The sequence below is a fragment of the Passer montanus genome, unplaced genomic scaffold (assembly GCF_014805655.1).
Source record: "Passer montanus isolate IOZ18808 unplaced genomic scaffold, ASM1480565v1 scaffold151, whole genome shotgun sequence".
Taxonomy (NCBI): Eukaryota; Metazoa; Chordata; class Aves; order Passeriformes; family Passeridae; genus Passer; species Passer montanus.
In genome coordinates, this window is record NW_024362163.1 from 739125 (window position 1) to 764237 (window position 25113).

Genomic DNA, 25113 nt, shown 5'->3' on the forward strand with positions numbered 1-25113 from the left:
AAAAAATTAAACAAGGAAAAATATGAAGGAAGAGGGGAGGAAAGAGTTGGATGTTTCATAATGCCCTTGTTGCTGAAAGATAAACTAATGGCACAAGACAATGTTTCTTGTAGAACAAAAATCCAATAGCAATGAGTCTTTATTCACGTTTAGTCACCTGACATGAAGAAAGTGTCTGTTGCATTAAAATAGTCATCAATGTAAATGGCAGCATGGCTGAACAAGTCCTTTTCAATGGTAACGAACATCCCACATAGTAAAGTCACTTCAACACAGCCTCATGACAATTCCCACATCAAAACAGTACTTTATTTTATAATTTTTTTGCCTCATCATTACCCCCACGTTAAGATCTTTCAGTTGTCAAGTGTACAAGTTGAAGAAAAAGGTTCTCAGTCAGCAAACACAGGTGCATCAGGAAGTATCTCCACAATACACCACTTCAGATCTGCTGGGTCCCAAGTCCATCCTTGAACGCTGGGCTCCCAGCACCAAGTGCAGCCCCCTACTACGGCTACACAACTATGTTAGCTTATTAATTCTGCATCCACCAGGCCGAGCAATGTGCCAACCTGCAACAGACTGAGCATTAGAACTGAAAATGGCAGAAGAGTCACTCTATTGAACTTTACATCATTATTTGATGTTAAACAACGAGGCAAATGCCAACAGTATATACAAAAACCAGCTTTGCTTTTACAAAAGATTTTGTTTCCCATATTGATTAATCCAGGCAGCTAACTCATTGGTTTATGCAACTTTATTGAAGAAAATAAATCAATTACTAGTAGAGCTATTAGTTGATCACTCATCCATTGACAACTTGCATCATTTATTCAGTGCTATATTAAACAGTGTTTTGGAAGACAGATTAACTAATAGCTCCAAGCCTCCTAACAAAATTTAAATGAATTACAAAAATGTTCTTAAACCCTATTCTGGAATACAAGGGATGTTTGACTTCCAATTTCCATTCTCTGTAAAACAAGAACTGGTCATTCCTTTATTGACATGCATAAGATACATCACATTTTCTGTTCTGCTGATGCTATAGATTCAGTACCAATTCTCCAGACACATCAGTTATGAGCAAAAATATATAATAAAACCTCAGTTCTCTAACACTGGAAGGTTTGGAACAAGATGGATGTTGCTACAGCAATGTTACATCTTTGATGGGAGAAAACTGAACATCCATCTCCCCTCCCCCCTTCTGGTGGTATCTTCATATCTGTTAGAGCAGTGAGGAATGTTTATTTAGTTTTTAATCTCATAACCAAGTTAGAATGAAGACATTGGCCACATAATACACATGCTCCATTAAAAAAAATTCTGAATCTTGGGCAATTGTTCTTGTGTAACTACTTTACAGATTCTAAAAGCAGTTATTGTCCAAAGCTGGAAGAACTAAAGTCTTCTCAGATGAGCATGTGCATGAATGGAAGGAGGTAAACAAAAAAATAAAAAAGATGAGGTCTGATAGGGGAGCAGCCGGATAAGAAAATCAAAAAAGGAACAGTAATTTAAAGTTTATTCCAGCTATAATGCAGGTTATTCTGACTTTAAGGTAGCATCACATGGCATACTTCTGAGTCCATTCCCGAGATATTCTGTTGTACCTGCAGACAAAACCAGGAATTGAATTAGCATCAGCATGAAAATAACAATTTCCCAAACAGTTTATGATTAAATTATTTTATTCCCATCTCTGTTCTCTTTACACTGTGAGAAGTCTCTTTCTGCACCAAGACATACTTGAACTCAAAAAACAGAACAATTCCCTCCCTACACCAATTAGGATATTCTCTAGTTTTTAGGAAAAGCCTTAAAGTCAAGACAAGCAAATTTGCTAGAAGTCTGTTACGAAAAAAATGACTGAAAGAGAAGAAACAGAGACTATCTGGGTTGGAATAAATAAGGCAAGTATTTATTTTGAATACTGTTCTTAGGTTAAGATTACACTATGTATCCCATGCCATAAGTAAAGATTATTTGGTTAATAATGTCACTGGATACAAAATGTCACATTTCCAATTTTAAAGAAAAACAACACTAAGCATTTCATTACACTGAATATTCTTTTCACACAAATATACTGTTCAAAATTTTAAGACTATTTAAAGTACACTACTTCCACAGGAACTGAGATGACAATTAGTTAACACTTAACTCCATGCTTGTCAGTAAGAAGTTAATAACAAGCAGAACTTAATTCCCATACATTTCCAAGTTTTTATGTGGAAGACACAGACACTGCTGATTAAAGATAATTGAAATTTGGATTGTCTGAATTCACTCATGTCTATATATGAGGTCTTGCTACAGGGCATCACTTTGAACCAAATTCTGACAAAATCTGGGTGAAATACTTACCAGAACAAACTGACAAACGTGGCTCAGAACTCAGTAATTACTTCATACTAACTTTTTGACCATGCAAGAGTAGTATCTGTGAGAAATAGTGACTAGCCAATACATTACACACTAACCACAGATCAAGCTGTTAAATTTCCACGTTCAGTAACTGGTGCATCCATTATCTGTTAGTTAATCCAGTGCCTTAGAGCATGCAGCACCCAAGTGCTGACAAATTTCCATTTTGTTAAATGCACCATAATTTGCAAATAGTCTTACCCTACAGCATAGCGTATTTCTCTGTCCACTCTCTTGCTAACCTATTGTACCTAATTGGATAAATATATTTAGCATTAATATATATAAAACCCCCAAAATCCGCTTCATATAATTCTATCTGTGCAAAATGTTAAAGATACCTAAGGAAAATAAAGCTGCTGCAACACAGATGGGGAGGAAAGTTCTGCTGCCCATTTTCAAGGGAAGAACCAAAATTTAAGGCCAGGCTGCTGCCGAACGAAGACATGAAAACAACAAAAAGCTGTCTTTTCCTCATGAAGTTCTAACTAGATTTATGCATGGTAAGCAAAGGCAATATATATATATACTGTAAAATACTTCCACGCATGTGAGAAAAAGATAAGTCTCTTTCACCCATAAACTTCAAAGATGCTAAGCTCCTTTGTTTTTAAATTATGCGCTACTCACTTCTTTGACACACAAGTTTTCTCCATCTCAGATCTTCACAAAAAGCTCACTGAACACAACTGCTGTCTGACAATGAACTCTTACAGTCTGTTAAAATACCAGTCTTGCACAATTCTCTACTTACTTGTCTCTGTCTGTTTTATAGATACGTGCAATCTCTGGCACTAGTGGGTCATCTGGATTTGGATCACATAACAGTGAACAAATGGATAAGAGAACTGTAAAAAAGAAAAAGCAATCTCAATAGCGAAAGAGGAATGGCAACCTCAGAAACAATGGAGCACTGATCTTTACATTAGCACAATGTTGTCACAGGACAGAACCTAGAAAGTGCTTTCCAGATAAACAGCCAATATAAATTCATAACTCATTCTTAAGTAAAAAGCCCAGACTAACTTAAAGGTTTGTAAGAACTATTTGCTTCCCATTTCCCAATACTCACAGCTGTCAGTACACACATGAGAAAAGCACTGCTGTCCCCAGCACTATGATGTAACATAGCAGCCAACAAAAGCACATTATGTACTCTGATGAACAGCATATCCATGGTTCTTATCACTAGAAGTAGAAAATCCTCAAATTTATGTTTTTAGTTTTTAAATCAGACTGAATTCTGTATTTGTTGTACATAAGACAAGAATATCCTGGTCTGCACTGATAAAACTACACATATGTTGTAAAAACTCAGTAATTGTTGTAGGCAACTATAAGGACTTCATCTTCTACTCTCAGAGAAACTTTAGAAGAAAACAGTGAAGCACTAAAATGTAGGGAATCCACATTCAAATAACAAACTGACTGTTTGGACAGACAGGAACTACAAGTTCTATAGACAAAAGGGCACTTTGAGGGATCTTTGAAGCCACAGTGACCAGTGGCTTTGAGGCAAAACAATTAGATCATCATGAAAATATTTGAGAGTTATCTATTATCTACATAGTAAAATAAGGAAAGCCACAGATCTTCTCTTGCAACACAACATCAATTTATCATGAAGTAGGATCAGTAAACTTAGTTCATTAAGTAATCCAATGCAATGCCAGTGCACCGTGGTAGAAAGCAGTATGTATCAATAAGAGATTTATTAATCTACCACACATATGCTAATAGAACTATGCATGTAACTCTGGGCAGGATGAAAAATTATGCAAATTTCAATATTAAAAACTGACTTGAAATTAATATTTTATTTAATATGCATGTGTATTTACATGGGCAGCTCCAAACAAGCAGTTTCTTAGCTTTAGCTTGAACACCCCAACACAGGCCTAGTTCAATCCAAATACCAGCAAATTCCTCTGGGCCCGAGCTGGTAAACTCTGCTAGGAATACTGAAGCAAGTAAATGGCCAGGCAAGGCCTTAAACAGCCACATATGAGAAAGTGTTAGAAAAAAAAAAATCCATTAAAATGCAGTATCATCAAACTGGCAAAACATAAGCTTGAAGAAGGAAGGCAAGTTAAGGGAAAATCAAAGAGATGGGTAAGAACTTAATCAAAGCTAAAGACACAGTATTCAGCACAAGATGGAAAAATTTTTCCTTCACAAAAGTTACCTTTAGAAATAGTTAAAGCAGGAGACCACTGTGATCGTAGAATATCAAGACAAATGCTGCCATTACTGTTAATATTTGGATGATAGATTCTTGTTGTAAATGCAACCTGCAACAAAAAACATAAAATGAAGAGTGCATTTGGGTCTGTGACAATAACTGCATCCGTTTTGCTCAGTCAAGCTATCAGTCAATTCCATTTATTTACTCTAAAAGAAAAGGATTAAGCAGTTAAACTGCATCAAATTCAGGGAAATGCACCCAAGCCACAAGCTGAGTCTCCCACTACCAGGCACTATTTCCAACAGAGAGAGGGCAAGTATGAGTGTTTTAATCCCAGCTGCCTTTGATGAAGACACCCAACAGCAGTGCCTAAACCACAGTAACACTGCTGTCACAGAGCTAAGGAATTTCCAACACTGGGTGACTCCAAGTGTAGGCCTTCATATTGACTGAAAATTGGAAGACAAAGCTAGTGGCTGATAAAGCTACCAAAAAAGAGCGTATTTTGCAATTACTGCCAAACTCTTAACAAATAACCCCTTCACTTGATTTCAGGCACTCAGCAAGTAAATCCCTGTCCACAGCATCACATTCCTACAATCCAAACAGCTACACTAATATTTGACAGTCCCCTCAGCCAGAATTCTATTATAGTAACCAAAGCTAATGAAGTTTTCCTATCAATTCAGAAAAACAGAAATGAACCCAAATATTTTAAGACATTTGGAATTTGCACATCTGGATTTGCTCATAAAGAATATGCTAACACACCCAATTCCTGTGGTAGTCAGAATGGGATCCACACATCTAATAGATGGTAAGAATGCCTGAAAAGTAGTGAGAACTTGATAATACTACAATACAGAGGCTGGCAATTTCTGTCCTGTACTCAGTTCTTTAAAAAGCACTAATTTCACAAATGACACAACAATACTTACCTTAGGTGGTTTGAATGGGTAGTCTGTGGGAAAGTGAATTGTCAAGAAGAATACACCACCCTGATATGGACTGTCGTTCTGTCAAAGCAAACAAATAATTCCCCTATTATCATCTTTAGAACTAAATATCATTGAAGATCTTGTTTTTAAATAAATGGAAATTTGTTTAAAGCAAAATGTTTAACCCACCAATACAAGTGAGACATAATTAAAATCCAATTCTTGCTTCCCAAGCTAACTAATACAGAACATATATGCATCACTTCCTGTGTGGCTCTCTCCAAGCTAATGCATCATAAAACCCAGCAGCTCTGACAATCCACTCAGGGCAGAAGCGTTCAAATGCTTCTAAGATAGCTCCAAGAAATAATGTTAACAGAGTGGGGGTCCCATCAGATTAAAAAAACTCCAGTTCTGTGTTTTGAGCTTATTTGTTGTGACCACCCAAGTTTAGAGTGGCCGTGGACTTTCATTCTCTCCTAAATTCTGTCCTTAGTTTCAGCTCTGCAGGAAAACCTATGAGTACACAGCTAGACGCCTGTTCCTTGTAAAAACAACCCAAAAAGACCCCAACAAAAGTCTCACCCATCCTACCAGCACAACCAAAAAGACACAAGAATAATCATCATTCAAGTGAATTTTCCCTCTCATTCTGTGTTAGAAATACACTGTAATCTACTATGAGAGAGTATTTCACATTTCCCTGCTCCAAGGAAAGAATTACTAGGATAATCCATTCAGGTGTCAACTTTAAGCAGTAAAGCAACATGTGGAAGCAAAAAAGATTATAGTAAGAAGAAAAAACTGGAGTGACTAAATAGGGATTGTATAAGTTAGTAGTTACAAGAAGAAAGAAGCAGAAGGTTTTTAACTCAGAATTACAAGTACATTTCTGAAATAGAGCAAACAGCTTCATTGTTTAACCTGAAGAATACTTTGTTGTTAATTCTGGACTCAGGGCTAGGGAAAATGAATTTGAGGAATACACAGTACACTTCTGCATTATTTGTAAATTGAATTCTCATCTTAATTGTAAAAACATTTCACCAATGTAAGGAAACAACTATGTATAACTTAAATACCAAAGAATGAAAATCTGGACCACCAAGACAGGGGACTCAAACCCTCAACATGTAGATTATACCCTATCCTTACTCTGATGAAATCTAGTGATCAAGATGTAACTTCTTCTATTTGGTCAGTACGTATCATATGAGGCCTTACGGAGCCAAAAAATACCAACCCTTTCGCTGGACATATTCTGGGGATACATTTTATCAATTACAGAAACTTCTCTTTAAAATGTGTTAAACCAAAACACACTCTCATACACCTGTCCAGGAAAATCACAATATCCTATGGCAGAGGTGAAGACCAGATGACTGGTTCTACAATCCCTCTCTGTTATTAAAGGCAGCACCTCAGCAGCACTAGAACTACTAACACTACACTGACACACTTCTGTCAGGATACTGCCCAATCTGGAAACAGGAACGCAGACCTTCTGACACCATGAAAACCACATGGGGAAAAAAGGAGCTGTACATTATTAAACCACAAGGGAAAACTAAAAATAATAATCCCCATTTAAATTCAACCAGTGCTTAATACCTCATGACCATGCAGACACCAGCCACATAGAATCATCATATCCAGTGTAGTGCACAGCACTCCTTGCCATTTAAGTATGACTATAGCTATTGAACAATTCCATCTTTTTGAGGTACCTAGTTACAATCAATGATGAGCAGGTACTTTGGGATGAAGAGACATTTTTCAGCCCAGCGAACCTCTAACAGCCACTTCCTATTAACACACTTGTAGCTATAAATACAGCCAGGGTAATTCAGCATCACTGATATTTAATGCCTACTTTGTAGCCTCACCAAAGGCTTGTCTTCACAAGTTACAGGTTTTGTCTTCTAAATACAGGTAACCAGAAAACTCCAGATATGAACTGCTTCCAGGTTGCTTTCAACAAAAGCAAACATTTGGCTTCCTTAATGAGGAAAAAGTCCCTCAGGTTTCAGATGCTTACTGAATATTCAACACTGACTTTTTTTTCTCCAGTCATAACTGAAACCTCACATTTCAGTGATTATTCCCTTTTCTATTCTTTCTTTTCTTCTATTCAAGATCTCAGCATTACACCAAACCAAATATGGATTCCCTTCTAAGATCCACACAAAAACATCCCAACTAATTCCTGACAGCAGTACCAGGTCCTACTACAAAGTTCATGCTAGATTAAAACTTTAGAAAAAGTTAAATGCAAACAAAGTTTCTAGATATTTAGTAATAATAGCTAACATTGCTCTAGAGATTATTTCAGCTGAAATACACGTCCTCATAAAAACACCACAACAACAAAATAACTGATGGGTTTTTTCTCCTCACTCATTTTCCTTTACTGTAATGAAGACCTCTAGAACTTCAGCCAGATAAGAGAAGCTAACAAAAGTAAACCAAAAATCCCAGTTTTCTCCTCAGTAGGAACTACTCATTTAATATTACATCACAAGAATCAGAATACTTACAGGTCCCATAATTGTGGCTTGCCAATGAAACACTACAAAAGAAAAACTCCGCATTATTATCTAGGCATGATATGCTTTGAGTCAGCAGAAAAAAACATAAAACTTGAAGTCACTTACTGTCATCTCCAACGGGACCTGCTGAACACTGTGCTGGAGGATCACGGGCTAAGTCACTAAGTTCCTTTAAGAAAACAAAAACAAACAAAATAGTAATTTTCACTTCAGGCCTAGCAAAACCCTTAAAACAGTTTTTCCATATACAAACACAGGAGAATGTGCAATTAACAAAACTAAGAACAACTATATCAGTATCAAAAATGTTTATAACAAAGGAGCACCAAAGCCACCAATGACTACAATGACTATGCCTTTCCAAATACATATGTCACCACTGTGAAAACATTCCAGCTGAAGGAAGAAGGACACAGCCTTAAGCTGGCAAAGTTTAATCACTTTTTGATTGAGATTTACAAGGACTCAGTCTAGAGAAGCCTGAAGTGGAAGGAGAGAAACCTGTTGATGAGTCTTCATGAAACAGGAAGCACTCTGTATGTAACATCTGACATTAGAACTAAGAACAGCAAGAAGAAAACCCACAGAAACTTGGTTTCACTTTATCCACTATCTGCATCAGGGATCTACCTCACCAAGATCAAAACAGACAGGAAAATTCAAGAGGCTCACAAGTGCTGTAATGAGGCAAAATATCTGTATTTTTTATTTTAAACTTTGCATTTAAGACAATTATGCCTTTAAAATTAAAAATTACTGAACTGCAGAAACAGTTCTCTCCTTCCCCCACTACAGAGGAATGGAAACAGACATTTCAGATGGAGGATTCCTTGTGCAGTAACAATATTGCTGTGAGAAAGCAAAGAAGCTCTCCATTAAATTGTTGTAATGCTCTACACGTCATTTGTTTGGACAGTGTCTTAAATTAAATTTACACTTCCAGTTAAAGCATGTTACAGCCACCTTCTTTCTCCCCTGCTCTCCCTTGACTCCAAAAAGGGCTTCAAGAGCTTCTATAGATAAATCTGCACTTCTCAAGTTATCTAGAAGTCTTGAAAAAACGCAAAATATTCAGTCCCTCTTTCATACATTAACAGTTCCACACAAGTTGTTTGTTTTTTTTTCTCCTGGAAGTCTATACAAGCCATTCAACCAAGAACTTTGTCAGACATTTCAGGAAGCCAGGCATACCTATGCATATTTGGACCAGACAGCTAACTCTTGCCTGGGAAGATCCTAATGGACACCCTTTAAGTTTCACAAATTCTGCACTCCATAAAATTTACTAAGTATAAGCCAACACAAAATAAGGAAAAAAAACCCCAACTTATGTTTCTTGTAACATAAAACACCTTGTTCTTGGTAAGATGATAGCTCCTGCAAACACAGAAAGAATAACACCACTTCAGCATGTGCAAGTCGAGACACTAAAAAAACCCTCAATCACAACCAACCATCCCCCACCAAACAACAAAACCACATCACTCAAAGGCCACGGCAATCCCCTTCCCTCCAAATACCAAGAAAATTTAATCCCCAAGTTTGCCCTCCCTGCACATGTTAATTCTGATGAATTTTCCAGTTAATATTATTTCCATTTTGCACTGGCACCAGACTGTTTTACAAAATGAAACCGTATCAGTTTTGATAAGCAACGGCACAATGAAGTTAATAATAGCACAGCTCATTTCACTGCTGCTGTTTGCAGAAGTGTGGGAAACAGCTCTTTCCAGATCATCACAGTACATGAATTTAGAATGCATTTTGCTACACTCTCCAAATATTACTGGGGGGCCTGATGACAGATTTCTTTCTGCCATTTAATATCACTTCTTAGGTGCGTATGTTGTTCATTATCCTCCAGAAAAATCTGCTAACTTAGATTTATGTTATCCATGTAAAGGCAAACAATAAATGTAGAAGAAGCATCTGACACAAAGGGTTTTTTTAAATTTTCAGGGCATTTTTTTAATGTTTATCAAATACAGGAGGTTTTGTTAATCAGGCTTATTTCTCATAAAAATGTATTTTCCAGTTCTAAGAATGATCAATCATTTCCAAAATCTGAGAGGAAAAAACATATCATATCCCTTGAAGTAAGCTGTAGCAACAGAATAAGCAGAAAGACAAAAATGTTATTATTTTAATGCAGTTGTACAGTTATTACTGGATTTAACAGTAGAAGTACATTTACATCCTCAAGGGTTTTTTTTTAAACTCTCACAGGGACTAAGAACTATGAAGACTCTTCATGCCACTTATGAAAATTATAAAATTGAGTAGCATGAAGACAAGGATGAGAAAAGATTAGCATAAAGTGGACTGTCAGATATATGCATTAGACTAGAGAGGTCTTCAAAAGGTACTACTATCTTCAGAGAAACAATAATTCAGCACTCAAGATAAAAATAGGTACTTTACCACAGCAGGAAAATTAGTAATTCAACATCAATAATTCAACCAGGAAAAGTAATTGCAGATGTAAGACATAAATTAAATTTAGTAAGTTCCAGTGACACATTTGTGCAAAAACCCTTTGGTAATACTAAAAAAAATTCAAAAGCTGAAACAAATGAGTTTCAATATTCCAGGCTCCAATCATTTCAAAATTTATGTCTATACTCCTTTTAACTACTTGAACTGCTCAAGATAACAAGGTAGCAGTGACCTTCATTAACAAAAGGACTAAAGTTTTGTCCAGTCTAAAACACCTCAGTAAAAAAAAAAACAAACCACCCTAAGTGTGCTAATCAAAGCAGTTCAATATACAGATAATTCTGGGAACAAATGATATACCAGTTGGCATTTCACCCACAGAGCAAGTTGTTCACCCACTGAATCTGGGGAGAAAAAGCTGAGGTGGCACACACTCTCATTTGCTTCTCAGGGCACTGTGCTCAGAGAAGTCTGTACAAAGCTGTTTGCTTCAGCCGAGCACAAAGGGCTGTGGAACAACTTGGGCAAACATGAAGCAAACCCTGGTTCACAGTAACATCAGACCTACTTCATCTCTCTGTTGAGTGACACTTCTCATCTACATAAAAAGGGGAGGCTTTTTACAACAAGGGAGTGGAAAGTTCCGAGTAACTTTAAAAAGCACCTCCTTCTGAAAGCTACAACTCTACTGAACACAACGGGCAAACTGGAATAACTGGAAATTGAACAAGCAGAGGCACGTGGGCTGTGTGATCTGGAGTGCAGCTGAAGCATTTTGTTCAAGGAAAGGAAGGGGTTTTTTTTTTAAAGCTTCCCACTCAGCAATATAAATACAAACCTACTTTCTTTCTCAGCTTAGCAATCAAGAGTAACGATTCTATAACAAATAAATACTGAATCTAATATTTTTACATATAAGAGCTTTCTGATTCTCCTATTCCTTCTACCATACCTACTTCTCCAACTTTGCTTCTTTTTGTTAACATGGTTACAGTAGTGCTTTCCCCTTCTCAAGAGGCATTAAGCTACATCCCAAATTTTCTTTAAAATCCTCAAAATAGAACCCACATTTTCCTGGAATCGGTTGTTACAGTTTTTCACTTTAGAGGTGACTTTAAAGAAAAACCAAAACCAAACTCCCAAGCAGCAAATGAGAAAGACTACACAGAAAGAATAACCCAAATGTGGTGAGGAGTGTCACGCCATGCACCTATCGGAAAGGATTAGTCTTGAATTACAACCGTGACCAGCAGCCTCTGTCACTGCCAGAGGTTTCCGGTGCAGCTCCAGCATGTCACCGTTTCTGTGTCCCAGTTTCCAAATATGAAGTGTGATAGTTCCTACCTCTCCACAAGGATGATTAGTCACTCAGCATTTTACAGACTAGAACACTGTTAAAAGAGTAAGCACCAATGCTACTGCTAGAGGACAACAGCATTGTAACACAGACAAGGAGCAATACATGCACAATTCTGCAAGTTTTGGAAACCAGGGATCAACAGAAATAAAACAACAGTACCCATCACTGCAACAGACACATCTGCTCTAACACAAATTCAGCACGTTGTTCTCTGCCAGTTTCACATTAAGTTGCTAGCAAGATTCAGTTTCACTGGTGAAACAGCCCCATTTTTTATCTCCTCCCTTCTCTTTCACTATACATTTATCAGAGAGCTAACAAAAAACACAAACCGGTATTTTAAAGAAAAAAAATGCTAATAAAAAAGCTAACCAACCTGCTTTTTTTTGCAGCAATATGATCACAACTAACATAGAAAATGTGGCTTATGCTTCAAGTGAGGGTTCAAAACTTTGACATGTGAAAGCAAATGCAGGACTATGATCCTATAATAAAACCAGAAGATCTTTCTTTTCTTGACAGAAAAGCTGCTAAAAAAATCCTTCTAACAACTCCCCTCTACCAGCTATTTAAAAGATTACAGAAGCCATATCAAGAATGAAGAAACTTTAAAGGCTGACAAAGGATATCTCAACTAAATATGCATGAACAAGAAAACAGAAGTTTTCAGGTCCCAGAAAATTCTGTTAGAGATGATAGCCTCGTGCCTACCGAGCTGCCTTCTTGCAAGGTACCAAATAATGCAGCATCTGCACCAGTTTCTTCCCATTTGTCAGATTCCATACTCCCTGTGGCACTACTGCATTTTTTTAGTTTAAGCTGGAAACAGCCAGGCCTTCCTTTTAATGATAGTAACAGCTGACTTAAATACAGTGACAGAAGATCACTCCAACCAGAATGACTGAAGATTGTCCTCCACAGGCCTTAATTCACAGTTACATTTAATATTGGTTCATGACATGGGTATTTGTTAAAATTACATACTGCAGCTTTCTGGTTTGTACTCAAGAAAGCATAGAGGGGCTGATTTAGAGAGGTTTGCCTTAAATTTCAAGTAAATAACTTGAAGGACATGAAAGGTGATATGCAGTTAAATCAGAAGTTAAGAAAAAATAAATCAACAAACCACAACACAAAAAACCCAAACAACAACCCACGATGCACACACACACAAAAAACCCCACCCCCCAACCCAAAGAAACCCAATCCGACCAAAAAAGGACAAAGAGAAAAACGAACACTTAAGCCAATCAAAAAAACAACATTCATTAACTTGACTACTTGTCTAATGATGTGTCAAACAGGATATTTCAAACTCTAGGCAACCAAAAATTCATCACTGCATTAGTCTTACTCATTAGCTCACAGCTGAAAACAGCTTTAAAAAAGAAGGAAGGATTGGAAGCAGCTATAAAGGGAGGGGAAGAACATTTAAGCCTGTTTGAAGATTAAGAAGTGTCAAGCAGCAAAGAACTGCTGCCTCATCCCACACACCTGCATTTGAAACATTCGTTTCAGCATGGAAATTAATTACACCTGGAAGCAGAAAATAACAGTTTGTAAGGACACTGAATGTGGATTTCTAAGCTGAGTAAGAAATGGCATAATAGACATCACAAAACAAATGTAACCAACAGAAAATTATCTGCTCCAAACAAGCTGGCCTTTTGGCGAAAAATAAATAGATAAAAGCAACGTGTAATGGCAGTGCAAGATACAGAAAGACGTAGCTTCCTCTTGATTAAAAAAGGACAACTATGCAGAGAAAACACATGAAAAGCAGTCAGAAAAAACAGCAAGGACAATGAGCATAGAAAGGTTTTTAAGAAACCCAAAACACAGCTAGCAATGTAACAGTTGTAATTCTCCCCTATTTTGGTTATTCTGCTTCTATTTTTCATGGTTCTCCCTTCAGTCCTCAGTACTGGATTTTTCAGCCTACACCTCACGTATTGTTTGTACAGTGTCTAGCAGTAACACCATCGTGGTATGATAAAAGACAAACATTGAAATATTCATGTTTTAAGCCTCACATTTAAGGAAGGAAATGCCAGACTGCTGTGCCACTGTAATTAAATCACTCGGTGTACTTGGAGTGTGATATAAACTACTCAGGTGACTACCTACTATCTCTTCAAAGAACCTACCTTTCAGTACACAAGTCCTTTGTGAATGAGAGTATTGTCTACAGCTGTTCTCATCTGTTCTGGAATCTGGAAGGAGTACAATGCAGGTAATGCTTTTTGGGAAATTTCAGAGTTACTGCAACTAAAATGGCTCTCTATTTATTCCAATGTTTTGCAGAGTAGTTGGACAGATCCAAGTGCAAAAGGAATCAGTTACAGACTTTGCTTTCCTGGTCACTCCCTAAAGGCTTTCAGAGCAAACTTTTAAAAAAGGTGGCCACTACACACCTGTAGCTGTGCTTTGAACCCAAAAGTACAATTTGTTTCCCCTAAAATAACCAAAACCACAGAAGCTGTCTTACTCAAGATGAAGAAAATCTGACTGCTTAACACAAAAATTCTGAGGTATTATAACAATTACCATACCCTGAAAACAGCAGAGCTTATTAAAACACTCCTATGCTCAGTGGAGAATGAGGACTGTACACATTGGCTAAAGTACACTGAAGAGGCAAGTGTGAAGTGAAGCACTGGTTAACTACTAAGTCATTCAGTGCCAGTTGGGTATTTTAATTCTGCCATTTTCAAGCTTCTGAATATCAGACAGGCACTAAAACTTAGCATGGCTTTTCCCCTGGGAGTTTTTTCCTGCAAGAACCACAGTAATCTTTGGTTCTGTAACCCAAGACTACAGTGCAGCCCTCAAAGAAGAGGGTGACTGGTATAAACAAAGGCCACACACGAAACACCAAGACACACCTTGCTAAGTGAAACAGAAGGACTGGGAAACAAAGGGACAAGTGAAATTCAGTACAGACAAATGTAAATTGATGCAGGTGGAAAGAAGTTTATACTCGAAGTAAGGCACTCTGTCCTGATGGCTACCTCTCAGAAATGCTATTCAGGCATTGTGCTAGACATTTTCACACAAATGCTGGCTTAATATTCCTTAGATGCTGGAGTTTGGCAGCATTATGCAAGAGCCTCCCAACATGCTGCCCTTCAGCTTGTTGAGGGCACAGTAACTTAGAGCAGCATTAGACACATAACCAGAAGTGGCACCTGTACACCCAACACTCCCTGTGACAGAAGAGTCCCAGAGTCTGCCAAAACTACACAAACAACAGCTTTGGAGACTGGCAGTGTGCAGGACAAGTTTTTGTAGAAATGACAAGTGGCCTCAATGGGGCACAGCATCAGTCGGTCTACACTTTCTGAAAAGCTACAACAATTATCCATGTACTAAAAAAAAATGAGGATGGTGTAACAGAGTTATCAAATTAGTGTTCTAACAAGTAATACCATGTCTGTAATCAGCATGGGGAATTCACTGTTTAGCAGTAGCTTGATATAGTATTCTGAAATTTATTAATTAACCTAACCAACTCTGAAAATCAGCTCTCCTTTTAAAAAACTGTCTTGACTTTCACGGGTCCATATTTTGTACGAATACAAAGATATGTGTGAAAGTTATTACAATATACCACAGGGATGCAGTCTATGGACACAACTATATGGGATTGACCATACTGCCTTAGCTACACTGTACAATTACTCTATCACATTATGCTATTTCTGAAACTACCCTTCATCATCATTCACTGCCTTAGCTACACTGTACACTCTATCACATTATGCTATTTCTGAAACTACCCTTCATCATCATTCTAAGGGCCTGTCTATAGGACTAGGTACAGTTACACACAAAATCAACTCACCAAGACAGCTGAACCAACCACTACCAAAACAAAACACAAAACTAGCTGGAGTACAACTGCTCTTACAGTTGAGTTCCACCTCAGCTATCTAGAGAATAGTGATGTACACAAGATTCTTAAAAAATAAATGAGGGAAGTTTTTTCTTTAAAAAAAATGTTTTGAAGCATCTTTCTGAGCAGACTGAATCCTGAAGTAGGGGAGTAAAAGGGCATCTTGCTCATGTGGCAAACAGCACTTCAGGAGATCCTCCTATATTATTCAAGGCAAGAAAAAATTACAACTAAGGCTAAAAGGAAAAACAAACTTTGCATTTATCTGAGAGATTTTTTTTTTGGCATTACTACTTAAATAGGCCAACAAAGGTTGATAAGTACTACCTTTCAGCAGGGCACTTATATTTATTAGACACTTAGAAGAGCTCACAGAGGTGATGAACACCTGGCCAAGCTAACTCCAGGTTACAGAGAAAGCTCACTATAAAGTTAACTGAACATTTAATACAATCTTCTTGCCTTCTGCATCAGAGAGACCCAAAGCACTTCAGCATCTGCACTTAGTTCAGCTGGCAACTCTGGTGTCCAGATGCTTGTGGAAAGGTTTAAGTGTTGGTCACCTTTATCCACTGGGCTGTAACATTTGCAAAGCAGTCCACAATCCTCTCATCTTGCTTTCTTAAGACCATAATAAAAACCTATCACAATTACAATGGAAAAAATTGCAGGAGATCTTGAAGATGTCTAATGTATCACATATCTCAAAGGGATGATGTTCAGAACAAAGGTTTCCTTTACACAAAAAATATAATACTGAAGTTTACTGTTGGTAAAATCCCCCTATCTATTTAGCTTTCAGTCCTGAATCCTGCAATGCTCTATTTTCCAGTATTAAACCTTGTCTACATCCAAGTGTTTTAGAAAGAGTTGCTAAAGGCATAAACACCAATTTAAACTTGTGAATGTAATTTTAACTATTTTTTTTGCAAAGCTTCCCCAACACAACTACCAAATTTAATCAGATCTGTGCCCTACAGAAGACCAGTGAAGAGAAACTGGTTTCATTGGGTTTTTTTTAATCTCCTGCATTTTTCATTTACAGTTTAAGACATTAAATTTATATTCCAAAGTTTACAGAACTTTGTCAACCATGTGCAACTCTACACAATTTAAGACTTTAAGACCAACTTGGCAAAAAGCAACCACATTTAAAAATGCACTACTGACTGCAGTTATATATATATATATATATATATACACACAGACACACATTCACAGTGCTGCTTCAATTTTTTTTTTTATGTATATTTTACTGGCAGGTTACCACATTGAATCAATCACAGGAAGGGATGCTTGTAACTCAGCTCTTCCAATATAAGCTACAGCATCCTAGCCTTAAACCATCAACAGAAGTCAGCTTATTCTGAGAGATCAGACCTAAGGCCAAAGCTCCCATCTGCCAGCTCTGATGCACAGGGGAGGGACCTACACAAGAGCACAGGGCAGACAGTTAAACTGGCAAAACCTTCATATTTGCAACAGAAAGATTTATCAGGAATGATGTATCAATGCCCTGATATCAATGACACAAAAATTCAACCCTTTCCCACTCCACCTGTCACTTGACATCTCAGAGCAGGTTAAGAACGTCCATCCTCTCTCTCCTCCAACAGTTCAATCCAGTGGGTGCACAGAAGACATCCAGGGGTAGGGAGGGCATAACACCAGGCTGGAACAGGGCTCCACAAGGAATAGAGAGAAGCCTTTGGCAAGAGGCAGTTCACTGCTGAGTACCCAACAGCTGCTGCTTACAGCTGTTTCCATCCTTCTCCACTCCCTTACCCATTATTTGTGAGCTCAGAGAAAAGCCTCAGAACTGGTTACAGACTGGGCAGGAAGTCAAAGGGAGCTTGTTCTGTAGAGTTCCACATCAGGCCTTCTGTAGAAGAAACCCACACTAGGAATAACAGCAAAAGCACGCTTATTTTCAAAACCAGATCTCTAAAAGCTGAAATGATCATAAAGATCATAAGAGCTGGCTACCCTTTTTACTCTGTATACATTATCCCACCTAAATCCTTGTATACTGGAGGACTCTTTTTGAAGTAAGCAGAAGTACCCATCTAATGGAATATTGATCTCTGAAGGTCTGTAAATCACTTAAGTGAGATAACAGTCCCCACTCCAATGCACACATTTAAAGTTCTATGCTGACTGGGAACTTGTTTCACAAGCACTGTGTTCAACTAACAAGAGAAATCTTTAAGTTATTGCAGTCCAACTTTCTAGCTAAGGAAGCCTTGGTTTTCCTCTCTCACAAAAAAATGACCAGTTCTTAAAACACATCCAATACTTTATTAATAAATGTTGGCCTTCAATACAGAGTACCAAACATACCCAATTAAGAAACATTATTTTCATTTTAATGATATTAATTTCATTAGCAGAACTGTCACTTCTTTTTGGATAAGCTAAATCTTAAACAGAATTTAAGTGATGACAGCTTTCATCTAATGCTAAATATTTTATTCTGACCTTAAAAAAACATTTGAGTTCTTCAATACTAGGGCCTCCCAAACTCCATTACTGCAGTATCATGATTTAAAAACCAACCACTGCCTTCTGGCTCAATGTGACCTTCTTACCACTGAGTGTGATAGTTGTGCTGAATTACCCACTCAAGGCAGGGCCTTAGTCTAGCCCTGGATATTCACAATAGTTAAGTGAAATTACAGTAAAAAAGGTAATTCAATACATAGAGGGAGCATTTACAAAGGTTTAAAGCATTTCAACTAAGCTTACATCAACTGAATTTCATTAGCTGGCTAATCTTAACTTTCTGAGCCCCTAAACACACAAATCCAGACTTATTTCTACATGTTCATTCAAAGCATAAGATCAATCATGTAACTTCAACTTTGAGAAAGCCCAGTAAACAAAATCCAAGACTGCCCGCAAAAGTGTTGTGGGTTTCATCCAGAGAAGAAAGTTTAATTCCAACCAGCTTTATTATAGATTGTTTTTTTAATTCAAACCAAGTTCAAAAGAAAAAAGTAGCAGTAGAAAAATAAAGTAATAAGCAGGCCTTCCAATTCTTCGACTTCGGTTAAACTAATGCAGATTTCCGTGCAGTCCTCACTGATGCACATTACACCTCATCTCTGAAAAATACTGTATTTCCAGGGTTAGCAGCATTTCTCACTATGAGCCTCTGGACAAGGGGGGTTAAAGTTGCAATTAATTATACATCTAGGAAAAGTGCTGGAGGCTATAGCCTGAGGAAAATAGTTAATTTGGTCTCCACTCCACCAGTGTCAATGGAAGCCTTCTATCTGTACTTAAATAGCAATAAATGGTTTTGCCACCTTCAGCCTTTAGCTTCCAGGATGCCAACTCCACTTAAGATTTTCTAATAAATTATTCCAATATAATGATGCTGGCTTGTGCTGTGCTTAATAAAATGGCCATAAAACACAGCAGGCACAAGCTTTCTTAAGGATTATATAGACAAGACATTTCATGCATACATCTCCTGTATTAATTCTATTTTTAGCCTATCAAGATCACTTAGGCCACTTACATTACCTCACTTTAATGGATGCGTACAGCAGTGATAAAATGGATGTGTACCAATGATGCAACATCTTCAAGTTTTCCAAATTTTATGCATTCCTGATTCCCTGCTCCTACATAAATGCTTCCCTGCTACTGGATCATCATCATCATTTGAAGCGGAAGCTCCAGCATGCTGCAGCAATTACAGGATGTGTTTTTAGCAGGCACCATTGACACTTCAGACCAAGACAATGTGACACAGCATGCACCAAGCATTTAGATACATGCTCATAAATCAATGTGAACTTCTTAGTAATTCTGGGAGGGGAAAAAAGGGAAAAAATTAATCCTCAGGAAAGAAAGCACACAATTTTATGGGAAAAGAACTTGTTATCATAAAACAACTGCAAAGCAAGCCATATCAAGGACAGAGTTTTGCCAACTGAACAAAGCTGCTCCCAGAGCAGATGGCACTGATGCCATGACAAACTCCAGCATAACAATAATCTTTCTGGGATTGGCTGTGTACCTGGCAACTACTTCACTTTGGGGAGTGCTTTATACAGGGTGTTCCAGAAGCAGACAACCCAACACATAAATACTCATTTACTTTCGTTTTCAAATCAGAAGTAGAATTTGCCAGTTATGTCTTAAGAGTGGTTGCATTCTGAATGTGTAGCAGACTTCAAATTAAAGATACACACACACACTAACAGAGACTCAAAGTCTAGTTTACTCAATATAATGAAGAATGTTATTTTGCTTGATACGTCAAGTCCACAAAGAGGGAATCAACCAAACAGACTGAAAATATCTTCACTGGTACATTCAGGATGTCATCTGCTGCAGGAGACAATGAATTCTAGTCCTGACAAGTAATAACACAAACTAAATCAGCTATGGTGATTACAGTGTTCTGAGGTCCTGGTTTCTCTTTAGCCTGTTCTCATCTATTGCCAAAGACACACTACAAGGAAGCAGAGAGTTCCAAGGTCTGATCTGTGATCTTACAATTGGAAGACAGGGAATTCCAGCTTATCAGTGACAATACCTTCTCTCCGGGCTTTACTGGTTGACAGGATTAAAATTACATTCACAACCATTTCTTTACAGAACTGCCCCTGCTGTTTTTTTGTCAGCATCAGCCCCTGTAAACATCTGTACTGGAAACCAGTAAAGAAAGCAACGTGCAAATACTGGTTTCATTTCACAAATAAAGTTCACCTTCCAGGCTTGCAAACAGAAAAATCAAAACTACAAACTCCATGTGGATTTAGAAGTGTATCTTGTAGTATGGTGTGATTAAACTGGTAAAAAAAACCCCAACAAACACACATACAAAAAAAAAGGCAAAAAGAAAGAACCCTAACCCAAGTATCTTCCCAATCCTAAACTCCTGCACCGGATAAAGGAAGAACTTTGCTACTTACACAGCGGAAAAGAGCTAAGGACCAGTACAAGACAAGACTGTGCACAACAGGCCAAGACGCTGAAGTCAGAGATGACTTACTGGTTCAAGAGTCACGCTGAATCGTTTCCAGGTTCTGACCACGAGATTACTACATAACTGGGGGTTTGTCTTGGTTTACATTTGACAATAAATTCGTACCTGCAGCACCTGAACGTGTTTCATAAGCATGAGCTGATGACAAAGCATACCAGGATGAGTATCCTAGCTGTGTTTCAACTCAAGTGATATCATCCACTAATACTAGGAACAAGTTTTGATGGCAGATTCAAAAGGAATTGTTTTGAAATTCTTGCCAGAGCACAGCCATAATTCAGACAACCCATTCAGCTAGCTACCCAGAATGGATTTAAAATTTTCGAGAATAACAGTACTATCCATTCACTAAAAACATTATAAAAAACGCTTTTTTTGTCTAAAATATGACCACAGGCACTGCGTGAAATTAAAGTGAGACTAACGGGCGGCATGAAGTTTACACACTGTCTACAAAAGGTGTTTTGTGCACTGAAATTCACTGATTTCAGGACACACTGACGTTCTGCCATCTTGGCAGGCTATGAGATGACCAAGAAACTCCTCAGAGCTCTTGAAACACGTAAATGCTCCACGTAGCTCGCCTAAGAAGGAGCACAGACCAACAGCGACTTCCCGGTTACGCCGCTGCGCTCCCCATCGCGTTTTGCCATTACATCCCAGCAATTCTCAAACCTGCCGAGAAAACCCAAACCTACTTAGGGGCAACTTCACGGGAGCCTTCTTACCCTGGGAGCGGTTCAATAAAAAACAACCACCGCCACGAAAAAAAAATAAAAAAGAAAAAAATTTTAAAAAAGAAGAAAAAGGAAAAAAAATAAAGAAAACAAAAAAAAAAAAAAATTAAAAAGAAAAAAAATTAAAAAAAGAAGAAAAAGGAAAAAAAATAAAGAAAACAAAAAAAAACCCCCAAACCAACAAACTTTCATCACCTCGGCATTTTTTCCGAGTTAGCCGCCGCGAAGTTGCTCCACCCGGCTCCGATTGTGCAACGGGGGGAGGCGGCGGCGCGCAGCGCGCTCCCGCCGGGCACGGGGGGAAGCTATTCCCGGACGGGCGATGGATTCCCGGGTGTCCGGAGGGCCCCGGGGCGGCGGAGAGGGGCGACTGCGGGGCGAGGGCAGCGCCGCGGTGGCTGCTCCGTGTGTCCGTGCCGCGTTATTGCGGAACGCGAGGGATCCCGGAAAGCGCCCGGGCCAGGCGGACCCGCCGCCATCTTACAATGCGGGAGAGAAGTTGCACAGCAGAGGCGAGAACCCGGCCGCGGGGCCCGGCTGCTGCCCCGGGCAGCGCCTCCATCGCGCCCAAACCCCTCGGCACACACGGGCCGGCGCCATCCGGGCCGGCTTCGGCGGAAGGGCAGCGGCAGCGACCCCGGGCTGTGCTGACATCCGAGCGGCCCCGGGAGCTGCCTCTCTCCGAACCCCCCCCCCCGGCCCCCGCCCTCAGGAAGAGGCCGGGGCCGAGCTCCGAACTCAGGCCCGGAGAGAGCGGCCTCGCAGCCCCAGCCGGGCCGCTGCCCCGCCGGAAGGAGCCGCCGCTTCCCGGCCTCTTCAGCCTCCGCCTCTGCCCCCCCGCCCGTCTCCTCTAGGGGCGAGGGGGGGAGGGGGGAGGAAGGCGATGGGGGAAGGGGAAGAAAAAACACCCAAAAAATAACAATAAAAAGAAGGGCGAAGAGGTGAAGGGGGAGGGGGGGACGGCGGAGGAGGAGGAGCCGCGGTGCTCACTCACCTTGTTGATGCGTTTCAGCGCCATTGTGTGTGTGCGAGTGCCGGGCCCGTCTACGCGCCGCGGTGACTCCGCGCTCCGCTCGGGGGGCCGGGAGGGAGGAGGAGGAGGAGGAGGAGGAGGAGAAGGAGGAGGAGGAGGAGGAGGAGAACGGGGAGGAAGGCGGAGAGGGGGGAGGGGGCAGCTGCTCTTCTTCCTCCGGAAACAGCCGGGGGGGCGCCCGACCGGCCGGCCGCCCGAAGTCCTGCCTGCCTGCGGGCAGCGGGGCCGTGAGGCTGCCGGGGGAGCGCTCCGCCCGCCGCCGCCCGTCACGGCCGGGAGAGGGTGCGAAGTGCCGGGAGAGCCGAGAGGCGTCGCCCGCCCAGGGAAGAGCGACAGAGGAAGGGCGAGAGAGCCCCGCGCTGCCGCCGCTGGCCAGGCCCGAACGCCGCGGGAGGGAGGGAGGCGGGGCCGGGCCCGGCACGCCGCCGCCAACGGCTCCTGGGGCGGGGCCGGGGGCGGGGCCAAGGGCGAACGGGCGGGGCAGGGGAAGGAAGGTTCTGGGGCTGCCCGCGGGCGCCGCCGCCTCGGGACCGCCGTGCGGCTCTTCCTGCCCGCGGCTCTTGGGGGTTGCGGCGGCTCCGGAGCTCGGGGGCCCCCGCCTGCCCGCGAAATGGCGGCAGCGGCCGGATCTAGGCCCGCCCGCTGACGCGGCGGCGCGGTGTTCCTCCGCGCGTCAGCTGTCTGTCAGCGCCGCGGAGGGGTCAGCGCCCGTCCGCGCCCCCGATGGAGCGGGGCTCGACCGGCCTGGCGCCTGGGAGGGAGCGGCGCTGCCACGGGCACGGCCGGCCCGGGAGCGGCCGGGCACGGAGCAAGGCGGCAGCCCCACAGCGATGGGTTGGCAGCGTTCGCCGCGGTGCGGTGACGAAGCTAAAGCTCCGCTCTCGCCCAGGAAGAGCGCGGGCCTCGTCTGAGGGTGACGGGCCTGGACGCTGCCTTTAGTGGCGTATTGGCACACACGAAACCAAGTGTCTCAGTATAGGGGAAAAAACATCACCAAAGGGAAGATCTGGTGACGTGGACTGTAAGTCCAAGGGCCAGACTCATCAAAGAGAATCATATAATCATCAGAATTGGAAGTGACCTTTAATATAAAGTCCAACTATCACCTGGCGTTGTCCCTAAACTATATCATAGTTACAGACACCTCTTCAATATCTCCAGGAATGGTGACTCTACCACATTCCCCCTAAACTATATCATAGTTACAGACACCGGTTACAGACACCTCTTCAATATCTCCAGGAATGGTGACTCTACCACATTCCCAGGCAACCTATTAATAATGCTTGACCAACTAAACATTGAAAAAAATATCTAATTTGAAGCTACCGTCTCAACACCATTTCCTCTAGTCCCCTCACAGCAGGCAATCTAGAAGAGACTGACCCCCACCTCACAACAACCTTTTAGGTACTTCTAGAGAATGAGGAATAACTTTATTTACAGTGATACCGTCTGTGGCATTTCCACCTCCTTGGAGGGCTTTTATTTTGTGCATTATGGGCCAATAGATCACTCTCAGCCAGGTGGGGATTTTTTTCTCACAGTAATAAGTTGTGCAGGTTTATACATAGTTCTCTACACGGGGAAGGACTCCTACTCCGTTTCTGTGAAACAAGAAGAGAAACATTACCTGACTTACAGCCCTTCTGCTGTAATGATGGGACGTGTAAGAGTGACAAACATGGCATTTGCTGTCCAGGGGAGATGTCCACATAATTGCACGGGACTCAGTTTGTGTTCGTTATAGTGCTGTAGTCTTGCTGTCTAGGATGCTAATTATTATTGGTCTAGAGAAGGCAGAATCTTCAGAAAAGCTTACTGTGTAACAACATTTTCAGTATGAAGCTTGACAACAGACAGGAGTGAATTAGGAGAGCAGTGGGGGTTTTTTATTACTTTTAAAAATAGCACAGTAGTAGGACTGCCATAGTTTTTTAATACTGATATTTGCAAGCGAAAGAGTAAACAATGCCTTGTACTTGTAAAGTCCAGTTATCTTGCGATGATCTCCGAAACCAATCCTAGCAACTTCCTTATGTAGGCTTCGTTTTCTGCTTATTCTTTTAATTGTACTGAACAGCATGTTCAGGAAGTGTAATTACAAACTATTTGATTTTCATTCTTATCATCTCAGTCAAGAATATTGCTGAAGAAGAACACCTTGCTGTTCCAGCTTTGGATTATGGATGCTATTAAACTGCTCCAAATCACCAGCGTGTCTATCTTTGTACCACAGGCATGATCTTCTGCCTTGTAAATTGCTCACAAACTTTCTGAGCTTCATTATGGTTTGTCATCTCAGGAGATTTAGATACTTGGCAGTATTCCAGTTCTACATTTTGTAATTATTATTTGAGATTAATGACCTCTAATATGACTTTATATTAACATTTTTGATCAGACTTGTGATTCACATTTTCTGTATAATGACAGAAATTAAGAACGGCACAAACATACTGTTGACAGTGTGTAATTTGCCCTGCTAATTTAAGACAACTGGAATTGTTAATCTGGTAAATCAAGTTTTGTTATGTATTAAATT

At 40.4% G+C, this 25113-nt stretch overlaps 1 protein-coding gene across 1 annotated transcript; it reads right to left on the bottom strand.

Annotated features, from left to right (window-relative positions):
* Positions 1–107: 107 nt before the first annotated feature.
* Positions 108–23152, bottom strand: UBE2D3 (ubiquitin conjugating enzyme E2 D3). The gene is made up of 7 exons (XM_039701993.1): positions 22530–23152; positions 8211–8274; positions 8094–8125; positions 5557–5634; positions 4619–4724; positions 3188–3281; positions 108–1619 (listed from the first exon to the last, which is right to left on the bottom strand). Exons 1-7 carry the CDS (start codon positions 22551–22553, stop codon positions 1574–1576), a joined length of 444 nt encoding a protein of 147 aa, XP_039557927.1. The 5' UTR covers positions 22554–23152; the 3' UTR covers positions 108–1573.
* Positions 23153–25113: the final 1961 nt, after the last annotated feature.

Coding starts and splice junctions, on each gene's coding strand:
- UBE2D3 (XM_039701993.1), bottom strand. CDS start 22,553: ATGGCGCTGAAACGCATCAACAAG. Junction 8,275..22,529: donor CGCTGAAACGCATCAACAAG/GTGAGTGAGCAC, acceptor GTTTTCTTAAAG/GAACTTAGTGACTTAGCCCG. Junction 3,282..4,618: donor TGCTTTAACTATTTCTAAAG/GTAACTTTTGTG, acceptor TCTTTTTTACAG/TTCTCTTATCCATTTGTTCA.